Here is a 12,475-nt window from a genome sequence, read left to right as displayed (position 1 = left end):
ACACCACGTGAGCTCCACCTGAATAGGTGTCCAGCTCCTGGAGTGCAGTTTAGATTCACCACCTCCCCCACAGTACCCTGAGGACACCCACTTTGAGCACACCAGCTTTGTGTCATGCTCTTAGGCCACATGCTTGGGTTTTTTAGGCACTGGGCTTTCAGTTGCGTGTTTTTATTATTTTGGCTTTAGATCCCTTATTTGCAGTCCTTCCCTGACAAGCTGCTTTTGCATTTTAAAGGGGAGGCTCTTTCAGTACAGTGCATTAACAGTACTGGGGCAGGGACTGGCACATTAATGTGTCCACTGGGGCTGTGCAAAGCTCCTGGGAACAGGCAAAGGAGTGACCTTGCAGAAATTGCCCCTCCAACAAATTTGCTGCACAGGAGGGTCAGGTTTAAATTAAAAAAAAAAAAGGCAAAAAACAAAACACAAAAAAGCTCTTGTTTTTAAGCTGCCAGGGCTGAGTTGAGATTGCTGAGAGGATCTCACACTGCTTTGGTGATGGCCCCCTGATGCTTAGCAGCCCCTCTCGTCCCCAGCCTCCAAGCAGTTTGAGGCAGACAGTGCTCTTTAGGGCCAGGGTGGATTAATGATCTTTAATTTTATGTCCTATCTCCATTTAGGATGTTGATGGTTCCTTGCCTTGACCTAGGTGTACACCTGTCAGTAGCAGCTGTGACTTCCGTAAGGCCTCTCTTGTTTATTAGTGACACATACATGTGAAAACTCTCATTAGTGAAATCTCCTGATGTTTAGTCAGTTGTTTAGGCTTTCACCATGTGTGTGGGATACTGTCGGAGAGATGCTGGAGTCCAGCAAATCTCTGTTGGAGTTCCCCAGAATCTGCTTTTCTCATTTGTTTTAAAGTTGCAGATTTGAAAAATGCAAGGTCTGAAGCTCTGCTGCAAAACTCAATTGCTCTTCTTTTTCTCCCTCTATCTTTTCAGCCAAACATGTTAATGAAGTCATTGTGGGCACCGAACAGCTGATGGAGATATAACCCGAGTAGGTTTTAAAGATGATTTTATGGAAGCCAGCAGCAGAACCAGATGTTCAAGCATCGTAAGATCATCCGTACAGATCAGTACTGGCATGGTTTACCCTGTCATTGCTCCTTTCCTGTTCGGCTTTATATTTATGTCTTAATAAAGAAGTATTTGCAGAGCAGAGTGTCCATCAGCCCCTCCCCCCTCATTGGGATGCGCGCGGGTTTGTACCGGGTTATATCTGTTCCTGCGCGCCCGGCCAACGCACTGTACTTTTCCAGCAGAAGGGAGAGCGGGGACCACACAGACTGTGCCCACTCCAAAGAATGACTTAGCCGCCCTCCCTGCAGTGTAAACCACGTCCTTGCAGTCCTGCACCACCGTCCCTGAGCCTGGGAGAAACTGCTCGGGATGCTGCTTGTGCATCTCATCAACGCAGCAGGCGGACGGCGAGAACAGCAGCGGTGCCGGCTGCTCTTTGCAGCCTGGCAGCTTTGCCAGCCTCCTCCTCCTCCTTGCTGTCACTCGTGATGCTGCCCCACAGCACAGAAGTGTTTAATCTGTGCCTCTTCTCCTCTGTAATGCAGTCGAGGAGTTTGGCACCCATTTCCATCAGGGCTGAGTTTGGTCTGATACTTTGAAATCTTGCCCGAGAGCAAGTATGTGAGGGCTGGTGGAGCATGAAGGAGGCGTGGGTTGTAAGCAGTGGGTACTCCCTGCCTTATTTTGGTGGTTCTTCCTGTCAGTCCACTGTTCCCAATCCCAGACAAGAGGTCCCTCCCCACACTTGGATGATCTGTGGATGACTGTACCTATGTCTCTGAGATGAGTTGCGTGTGTTAATGTGAAACGCACAGCCTTGTGGTCAGGGCCTGTGCCAGGATTGTAAAGCACCTGGATGGGATTGAAACACAAGCTGTGCTTTAATGTTTATAAATTGGACACAAGTTCCTACCTAAAAGCTGTTTATTAGAATGTAGTAGGATTGAACAGGGCATTTATCTGCCCCTGGCAGTTTGACATCCAGAGGTGCTTACAGCAACTGGCAGTGATGGTATTTCATTAACTGGAGTGATAAATGTTAAATGTGTGCTTCATGGGCATCAGTGACCCCTGAGGAGAGTTACCGTTTCCTAGTTAATTTGACAGGAGTGAGATTATAATCCAGACATTCTCTGAGTTTCATAAACAAAATCCTTCCTCTAAAGGACCGGGTTGGAATGGAAACTATGGGTAAGGATGAGCTTCAAGGCCTGTGACAAGCTGCAGAGAAGAAATGTGCTGCAATCCAGCTCCAGCTTCGTGCTGGAGGTTTTGCCTCCCGTATGTGCGCAAACATGTTCCTAAGGTACGAAGCCTTTTTCATCCAAGGATCGCAGAGGCTTTACAAAGGTTAATTAAAGAGAGTTCTTGTCTCTGTGTGCGGCAAGGGAGAGAGGCTCCATTTTGGGTGTGTAGAGACAGAAGCAGAGTGGAGTGTAATTACCTGGCTTTGCATTTTACCAGAAGGCTGGCAAAGCCAAGAGAGGTTTGCAGGGACTTTGACTCACAGTCCTTTTGCTTAAACACAAAGCCTTCTCCCCCTCTCTTTTTAGGATACATCTTAACTTCTGAAAAGTCCGCATCGCCTTGTTTAGCAGCTACAGCTTTACCTCCTTGTGCCTTAATTATATGCTAAAGTCTCCGTCCTTTTGTTTAGCTAATTTAAGAAGAGGGTGAGGGGCTCTTTACTGTGTCGGTTAGAATTTAGCATTAATTTAGTGTTCTCTGACACTTGAAAACCTGGCCGGGATTTGAGGCATTTTCTTTTCCTTTTTGCCTTTTACGACCTGCAGGTGTTTGGTGTGAGATAAAAGTAGATCCCAAAGAGAGATTTCACAGCACAAATTATCAAAGTGAAGATTCACTCTTGATGTAGTCTACGTGTGTGGCGGTAATTATGAAAAATAGTTCGGGATAATAGGGCCTTCAGGAATCCCAAGGCGGGCACTGGGAGGTTAACCCTTCCTCATCTAACCTGGCCTCCACGCTGGTGTCATCATCAGGTGAGCATGTGATGGGTTGGGTCAGGCAACTTCACAAACCGAGTGATATTACAGTCATTGAGAAAATTGGAGAGGCGACTGAGGACATGAAGTTCTGTTCCCAGGACGTGACTGTTTGGTCCCAGGTCACAGAGACCTTCTGGAAAGTGTTACTGGTACAGGCTGCTCACCAGCTTTGAGGAATGGGGCACCTCTCAGACACAAATAAGTTGCTCTGTCACTCCCAGGCAGCTGAGCATTACAGCCTGTGCCCATCATGGTGTTATTGGCATCAAAGTGGTGCTTTATAGGCAACACTTTCCTTAAAGTAGCTCTGTAGTTACTGGCTCTTTCTGGACAGACTTGTCCTGAACACTTCCTTGGCAGATGTACTTCCAGGGTTGCTGTGAAAAGGTTCTTGCAGTGGCTTGTCATGTGCTGAATCTGTGTGGGGTAAAACAGAGGTTTGCCATGATGGCCAGCAGGACCTCTGGCTCATGGTTTTCCCTGAGCAGTGTCTTGCCAGCTGCTCCCAAAAGGTTTTTCCTGTGACCAGGGCAGCAGGGTTGGTGTGGGTGCAGAGCAGTGTGTGCACACCTGGCAACATTCCTTCCTGTGGGTCCTGCCCCCTGGCACACCACAACCAGGGCACCTGAAGCTCTGCCCCATCATCCTATCTCCCATGAGAGCTGGGTGCAACCGGTAGCAGCTCTGCAGCCAGGTCCTTGCCAGGATTTTTGCAGCCAAGCCCATTTGTATGACACAGAATTGGGAAGAGCACTTGTTGGGCAGTTGCAGACACCCAGAGCTGTGGCTTGCCTCCCTCAGCCGTTCACGTTTGCTTTTGTAGGTGACTGTTGGGATCTCTCAGGAAGCAGCAGCTCATCTGATCCCTTCTGCAGTCAAACCAAAGCGGATGGCTCCCATCTTCCTGGCAGCCCTGGAGCAGAGCCACGTGAGGCGAAGACAAACAGCCATTCCCAGGGATGGTGGGCTTCCCACCCCCATGGTGTTCAAATGGACACAAAACCTTTGCACCCAGCTCTGATCTTGACTTTAGGACGATTTTTTGGCTTGTGGGCAGCAAGGGGAGAGCAGAGCCTGAGCAGTCATATGGTCTCAGATACATAGGTCTGACTCCCCCATCACCTATCCAGCTGACACTGTGTGTGCAGCCCTAGCAATAGGACTCTCCTGAACCTCTTAGGGTTGGGATCACAAGGACTCTGCAGTCTTTTACTGCCTTCAGTCTCCAAGGCTGATTGTGCAGAGCCATGCTTCTTCTCCTTGCTGGTTTCTGCACCCCACTGTCCTTCCTCTGGCTGCCTGGAAGGAGTGTTTTTCACCATGCCCCTGCCCATCCTTTGGACTTTTCTGGTCCAGAGACAAGAATTTTCCTATTAAAACCGCACAGGTCTGGAGCACCATTGTTTTCCAGAGATGCCTTACTGCCTTCACGCTGGCCCGAGTCCCCAGTGAGGGCCAGTAGTGGCTGCTGTGGTCCCTGGCCAATGTCTTGCAAGGGGCAGAGTGAGATCAAGCCGCACGTGGGGCTCACAGAGGAGCCGCCTGTGCCGGCAGCAGTGGTGTGACAGACGCACGTTGCACAGTGTGTGGTGTAATCCAGCCCCGGGACACTGCAGTGCCGCCCTCCCGACACACACAGCCACTCCTGTGCCCTTTGGTCACCTGTTTTAAAACTGATTATTGCTGCGGGCAACTGGGGCTGGGGCCTTTGGCATTGCAGGCTGCTCACTGTGCCCCAGCCCATCCCAGTGCCGTGGGGGAGAGCAGAGCACAGGGCCCTTCTCACTGGCAACCTGGCAACCTGCAGAGTTAATTTGGGGATGTGGAGATTCTCTCACCAGCGCCCAGCACCCCTAGGACTTCTGCAGCAGCCTGCCCACCGAGGCTTGCTCCCTCTCAGCCAGGAGGCTGATTTCTGGATCCTGTCGTTTTCACTCCATCTCCCAGGAGCCAAGGTCCACAGCCGCGCCTGTGCCTCCCAGACGGGCCGGCAGACGGGAACTTCCTTCCAGGTCCTATAGACAGACATTTTATATACGTTAAAATACGTGTGTATATAAATATGGAAGGCAAGAGCTTGGGAGAGCTTGAGTCTAAATAAATTTGTATGTTTTAGGCTTTTAAAATGCTAATGTTGAATTTCAGGGGATGGGGGACGACAAGGGGATTGTTGGACTGAGGACCAAGACAGCTGATGAGCTTGGATCAGTGCCTTTACAATTCAAGGAAAAATGGGATAGTTTGGGAAGGAAAAAGGGATTTTCTTGTTTTTGTTTTTAGTAGAAAATAAAAGAAGCTGCCTTCTTATTTGCCTCCCTCCCCCAGCGCCGGAGCAGCGAGCGACTGGTGTTGTATGCATAAGCTATTCCTTTGTGCAACATCTAAATGGTTAATTGTGTTTGAGGAAGATGTACGGGCGAATGGAGGGACCACCCAGCAAGAGACAGACAAGAAAGAGCGATCTCTGAAATGTTTAACCAGAGAGAGAGCAAAGTTGTTTAAAAATATTTAATTTACAACATTCCACACTGCTGATTATAAATCGGCCGTCCAAAAACACTGCTGCGTGCGGGGAGGGATCCAGGCAGCATGAAACAAATTCTTGTGATTGTTTTTCCTATCTTCCTCCCTCCTTTCCTTGGGGAGTTTAACCCTGTGGCAGGATGCGGGTTGCCCCAGGCAGGGAAGGCAGCACTGTTCCCCAGGACTGCGGTCTCCAGTACGAACACCTGCGCCTGGGGCCGGGGTGCAGCCGCCTGCCGGCGCTGGGAGAGGAGCAACCAACCGGCAATGCTGGCAGCGGTGATGGGCGTGTTTGAGATGGTCAGTGGGTAATGGTCCCCCAGCCCCTTCCCTCTGATCTCCACCCCAGCACTAGGGTTCCCCAAAGCATCCAGCTGTCCTCCCAGGCAAGGAAAGCCATGAATCCCCTGGTGATTGGTTGAGAGATTGAGGAGGCAAACCTGGCCAGTTTGTGCCACCCATGAGAGGTTGCTCACCATGGTGATGATGGTGCCTGCTCTTTGGGTTGGCAACTCAGCCGTGTCACCCAGCTATTTCCAGTGGCGCCAGGAAGGACCCAGGCCCTCACAGGGTCACTGAGCAACAGTGACATCTTCCCCTGCTTGGGCCTTTCTGCAAAGGGGGCGGTTGGTGCCAGATGCTGGGAAGAAGGGATTTGGCCGTGCTCTGCTTGCAGCCACCGCTGATCCACAGCTGGCTATGACGCACCTGGCCGCCCCAGCCATGCTCCCTCTGTGCAAGGGGCTGGGACTGCTCTGTGAGGAGTCCAGTCTGCACTGGATGGTGGCCAGACCATCCACCCCATCACCTGGGGATCGCTCCTCGATGGTCTCACCGTTATGTCCTTTCCAGTCTTCATAGCCCCTATTCTTCCTGTAGCAAGAGAGTTCTGGGAAAGGAGGCTCCTGGGAATGTCCCTGGAAGACTGGGCAGATGAAGAATGCACATGGTGGGGGTCTGCCCCTTGTTCTCCAGCCCTGTCATCATCCACCCTCATGGAGGTCACCCGTGGGGTTGGAGAGCCACCGTACCTGGAGGGTGCTGGGGTAGGGAGGAGAGGCGCAGCCCCTGGCTGGTGACCCCACTCCGTGGAAAGGATCTGAATGGAGCTGAGGGACGGGAGGGATGCAAGAGGAACCAGGATCCAAAAGTAGTGGCTGCTGTCACTATAGATCCCTCCTTGGCATCCTCTTGTAGATCCCAGCTTGGAGAGCAAAAGCCAGGGTGCTTTCACACCCCTGTTGCCCCAGGATCCCCGGCCATGCAGCTCCGGAGCCCAGTCAGTGGAGAGGGCAGGGGTCTTGACTGTTCCTGGTCTCCTGGCGAGAAGGGGACACGGGGAGGACTGCAGGGCACTTTGCTGGGGATTGCCACACATTTCCTAACCCCTCATCAGCCAGGAAGCCTCGCTGGCCACCTGGACGCTTCCTCGCGTGCAGCGAGGGCCTGTGACAGCCCGAGGAGTCGGGGTGGGTTTGGCTGCTTGCCCCGGTGGCGAGCTCGGCTCTCAGTGGCTGCACCGCTCCGGGCCCTGCCAGCCCCAGCCGGTGCCGGGAGCGAGAGTGGAGACAAAAGAGCTTGTGTCCGCCTGCCAGCAGCCGGCCCCGCCGAGCGGCCGCCCGCCCAATTAAACCGTGCCCGCTTCCCATGCGGCAGGGGCGCCCGGCGGGCTCGCTGGCCCCCTCCCACCACCCACCGGCCCCAGGGGACCACCACCCTGTGGGGCCTCCCCTGCGTCCCTGCAGGCGCCAGCGCTTCCGCAGCCCTCGTCCAGCATGAATGCGCTCCCTTGGTCCCCCAGAGAGGGCACCTCCACCGGCTCGTGCTGTGGATGGCTCGCCCCATCCCCAAAACACCTCCTGTTCCCCCAGCTTTTCTCGCAGCGCCCCGCCAGCGCAAGCAATGGAGTACTGAGCATCCCTCCCTGCTCCTGCTGCCCCCAAGGCTTGGATCAGGATGAGACCTGGCAGCAGCAAACTCTGCCGCGGCGGGAGCATCCCCACACCCCGTCCCGACCCACGGGGCCGGTGTCACAACCACTTAGTTGGCTCCGAAAATCCCTTGCCCTGACACCTTGTTAAATACCCACCAGGGGTCACAGTTCCTGGGATTCTTTTTCCTGCTTTCCCTTTACCCCGCTGAGACGTTTCGGTTGGCAGGAGCTCTCCCGCCGCTATTAGGTATCTTTCGGGGAACAAGAAACCTAGATCACTTACAAATTAATTTGGAGTTAAACCTACAGAAAATGAGAAACATGCTGCTTTGCAGGAGAGAGTGCTTGGCCAGCGATCAAGAAAAATACATCCAAACCGCCCGATGCGGCGGCTCGGCCGCGGCCGAGGATGGGGGCTGCGCGCTCAAGGTAGCCGGCAGCTGTATTCGGGTGCACCTTAATGGAGCTGAGGCCTTTCCTCCCAGTTAAAAGGGAAGAAAAGGGAGTACCAAATTCCCACCATGTGGGGGAACGTGGGGAAGGCTGGCATGGGGTGCAGCACTGCAGCACGGGGGGGTCTGCCTGCTCCAGCACCTTTGCCAGTGGGGTGGGGACCAGGCACCCCATGGCATGTGGTCACCTTTGCACCAGCGTTTCCCCATCACTGCATCCCTGGGGCCACAGCAGCTTGTGCCAGGGCTGGTTCCCAAGAGGGGGGAGGATGCCATGTCCCCTCATCCCACGGCGCCTTGTGCCAGCCCTCTGGCCAGCAAGGTGCCGTTGGACGAGGGAATGTGGAGTGATGCAAAGGATCCTGAGCCCTTTGGCAGGCGGGTGGGAGCAGCCCCCTGTGCCAGGCACACCCGGAGGGTCACGGGTGCGCGTTTGGCCGCCACCGCGCATTGTGTCTGCGGCGCGAGCGGCTGTGCCGGGAGGGGGCCATGCGAGGGAGGCCGGGGCGGCGGAAGAGCAGTGATAAGATAAAAGGTCTGCTTTCCCATGCCGAGGAGCCCGGGGGGGGGAACGCGGGGCGAGCGGCGAGGCCACCCAGGTTTCAAGCACTCGGCCTCGGCGCCTGACCCCGGCACATTCAGAGAGCACTTCCTAAATTTGTCTCCTGTGTTCCTGACTCACAAGCAATTTCCTCACCCATAAAACGGCGTCGGCATGAAAGGACTGGCCGGGACACCAATTACTTGTCACCGTTTTACCACCCCGCTGCTCACCAGTTGCAGCCCCCGGCAGTGCCTGGCCAAGATCTGCCCCCTCCTCAGGGACATGGCAGCCGGGGTCCCCTGTGCCGGAAGGTGCAGCACAGCAGAGAGATCCCCAATGCTCGGCACCTGACGATGCCCCCAGGCAGAACCATGCAGTGTCTCCAGTGCTCCCTGAAGGTATCACCCAGCCCAGCCTGCAATCAGGGGGACATAAGCCATCCCAGGCCTCTCAGCCCTGTGCTGATGTCATCCCTGTGCCGGCATTGGTATTAAAGACGCTTCTATGTGTCTGCATGGGAGGAAGCAAGACTCCATCATCACAACTGTGGTAGCACCATGCTCAGTTCTGAGTACAGCCAATGGCCCTGACACAAAGCCCATGGATCCACGCTGGCACAGGGCATTGCCATTAGAGTGCCTCTGTGCCCTGCCTTGTCCCTGCCCCCTGTGCCTCTGTGCCACCTCATCTGTCTGTCCCTGGTCACCAGTGCCATGCCCAGTGCTGTCACATCCCCAGCTGCTCCCACACTCAGGGGATGTGGAGGGGAACAGACTGGTGCAGAAGGGCACAGAGTTGTGGAGGTCTCGGAAGGGTCTGAGCACAGCCGGGACTCCTGGGAAGCCCCCATCTGCCTCCCGGGAGTGGGGAGATGCTGTGCGGCTGTGGCTGCAGCCGGACCTTCCCCAGCAGCACTTACCCACTGTCCCCGCGAAAAATCGCTCCAGCTCTGTGCCGTCAGTGAGAGAGGTTTGCCCAGGGCCTGGCGAGCACCACGGCGGCTGCTAAACGGGTTTTGTGGTGGGATTTAGGGACTTTTCTGCTGGGTAATTGATTTGCCCAGGCAGTAAAAGATCAAGGCAGGGGCTCAGACGGTGGCTCCCGGCATCTGCCCACTGAGCAGGCCAGGGCACGGGTGGCTCGGGGCACGGCTGAGGCCAGCAATCCCCAATGCCACGATGCACAGTATGGGGTGCCGTGGCCCCACAGCGATGGCGCGGGTACTACGGTTCCACCCAGGAGCTCCCTTGCAGCACACCCACGCTCCTGCATCCTCGCACCCCCCTCCCCAACCCCACCACAAAACAGCCCCCAAAGGAGACAAAAGGGGCTGTTTGGGGACCTGCCACCTGCTAGTCCCCATCCTACAATACCGCAGTAAAGAGGCACCAAACAAAGGCCTTAAAATCCTAAAGGGGCCCATTCATTAGGGTGACAAAGGGGGAAAGAACTACATTATCATAATTAATCCCGGTGCTGGCGGTGGGTGGCAGGGCTCTCTGTCTTCCAAGGTGGTGTGGGGACGGCCGGTGTCACCACGTCCACACGCTATTGTGCGCCGTGGCCCTGCAGGGCTTAGGCGGGTTTTAAGCTCTGTAAACACCACAAGACCCCCGCCACAGCTACCAGGGATGCCGTCCTTCCCCCCAGCCCCTCCCCAGCCCTGGCTGTTTGTCTTCTTACTGCAGACCCCCCCCAGAATCCCAGGGCTGGGATGGGTCCACTGTGCCCCCTCGGTGCACCTGCCCCTAAGACTGCTGGGGAGTGGGGAAGCGCTCGGAGCCCCAGGTCCTGCTGGTGGTGCTGGGATGGGGGCTTCCATGTAATATTTCCCATGGAGAGTTACTCCAGGTGTGATGTGGCAGCGACTGCTCAGGCTTTCCCTGGCCTGGAAGATGGGGCTCTAACCCTTCCCTGCTCTCTTACCCCTGTGTGGGTGGACAAAGTGGACTCTGACCTGTGGTCCATCTGTTGGTTGTTCCCTGCTCTTTGGGAGGCACAGGGAAACTGAGGCACGGTGTGGCATGCAGGGGTGCATGGAGGGTTTAAGGGATGTTAACACCCTATCTCCAATCCCCTCCAGTGAATGCTCTCTCCCTTCTCCATCCCTTGAGACACATCATCTCTTGGGACACACAGGTACTGGCTAAAGAAGCAATGGGGCCAGGGACACACAGACATTGCCTGTCCATCTGTGGGGCCCTCCCTGCACCCCCAGCTCTCTGGCCACCTCGATGGGGTCCCAGTGCTGGGTGCTGTGCAGCCCTGAGGACCCTGCGAGCCTGCGCCTGGCTCCAGGCCGTGGCCAGCGGGCAGTGCCGGTGGTTGGGAGAGCACCATCTGGTTTCCAACTAACTAACGCCCGGCGCTGGCTCCCGGCAGACGAGTTGCTGCTGCGGCGGCGGCTGTTTACAGCGTGCTGAGGCTCTGGCATGTCCCTGCCAAGTCCCCTCTGCTTCTGCCCCCGGCCACGGGGCTCTGGGACTGCATGGTGGCCGTGCAAAGCCCAGTTCCACGCCCCAGCCTCTGCCCAGTCTCTGTTTGCCCGGAGGATGCTGCTGCCCGCCGAGGCTGTTGTCCTGGGCTGCCCTTCCTGAGGAGTGCTCGCTGTGGCGGGGCTGCTGCCACGGGGTTTTCACATCTCCTTTGCTCAGCGGGGTGGGACACGCAGTGTGGGGACAGGGTGGACTCCCTGGACACTCCGTTGGCTCTGTGGGTGCTCTGTGGGTGCGGTGCCCTGCGCTTCACAGCTCCCACCGCATCCTGCCAGCTCACCCCGGCATCTCCCTGTGGCGGGGGCGAGGGGCGAGGGTGGGCAGAGCCCCAGGTGGCCCCTGCGCGGGGCTCCCCCCTCGCACCCGCAGCTCCCACAGCCACCAGTGCCACAGAGACACTGCGCAGGGTGGGGGCTGCGCGGAGCCATTTGCCTTTAATTGAATTTATTTGTTACAACCCCAAACAATGTAAAGCAGGCTTCTCCCAGGCTCCAGCTGCCTGCCTGCCCATTAAAATACCATCTAGAACAGCAAATCCCCCCTCCCGCCTTGATATAAAACAGCCGGTCAGCAAGAAGCGGCAAGAGAAGTCTCCCTGCGTGCGAGCCGAGCCCCTGTCCCCATCCTGCTCCCCCAAGGCCGGTGGCCTGCAGGGCTCCCAGTCCCCTTTCGGGTGGCTCCGGGGGAAATATGTACCCTGCAGGGAGACTCAAAGCCCATCTCTGTGGTGTCAGGGCAGGGCAGGCTGAGCCCTGTCCTGCCCACAGACGTTTTCCAGTTGGGTTTTCAATCCTCACTGGTGTGGCAGGATCTGGCCCTGTCACTGGTATTGTCACTCCCGCTGCAAAGCTTGGGATCCCCAAACCAGCTGCCCTCCTGCCAAGCCCTATAGCCTCTTGCTTGGGGTGCAAATCACCACACCATGATGGTGCCCCCATGGCACACAGGTCCTGGGGCCAGCTGGTCTCTGGGGACCACAGTGGCAGCGGGTGGGCAGTGGAATAGGGGTGCATGGTGTGGAGCAGGCAGGGGTGCCAGGGGTGATCCTGTCCTGCATGGTGCTCCTGTGGCACAGCACCCTGCTGCCAGCATGCATGAGCCAGGATGGGGTCATGGAAGCTGCTCCTGCAGCACTGGGTGCCCATGCCCTAAGAAAACCTTTGATACCCTGGGATGGGGCAAAGCCAGCTCATCCCCAGGCCCTGGCAGACGCTGAGCAGGTCTCCATGGACCATTCCATGACTTTTCTGAGGACATTGATGACATTTCCCAGGGTGCAGGGCAGTGGTGGGAGAGCCCCAGGTGGAAACCAATGATGACAGATAGGGAGCTGATGGGGAACACGGGGTGGGGGAACCAGCCATGCTGGAAAGGAGGACAACAACTTATATTTAAAATACTAAGCTGATAAAAAGCTGCAGCTGCCCAGCGGTAGTGAGGGTCCACTGGGAAGGGGAATGGTGGAGCTGTTAATAGCAATCAGGCAGCAGA

General features: G+C 56.0%; 1 protein-coding gene across 1 annotated transcript in view; it reads left to right on the top strand.

The window, feature by feature from the left end:
- Positions 1–1,161, top strand: part of EIF2B3 (eukaryotic translation initiation factor 2B subunit gamma) — a 98,712-nt gene extending 97,551 nt beyond the window's left edge. The window contains exon 11 of the mRNA XM_082287074.1: positions 948–1,161. Within this exon, the coding sequence (XP_082143200.1) occupies positions 948–1,000 (53 nt within the window). The 3' untranslated portion in view covers positions 1,001–1,161. The remainder of the gene's footprint in view (positions 1–947) is intronic.
- The last annotated feature ends 11,314 nt before the right edge of the window (positions 1,162–12,475 follow it).

This window comes from Coloeus monedula (assembly GCF_965178545.1).
Source record: "Coloeus monedula genome assembly, chromosome: 9".
NCBI classification, from domain to species: Eukaryota; Metazoa; Chordata; class Aves; order Passeriformes; family Corvidae; genus Coloeus; species Coloeus monedula.
This window is presented reverse-complemented; position numbering and strand designations above follow the sequence as displayed.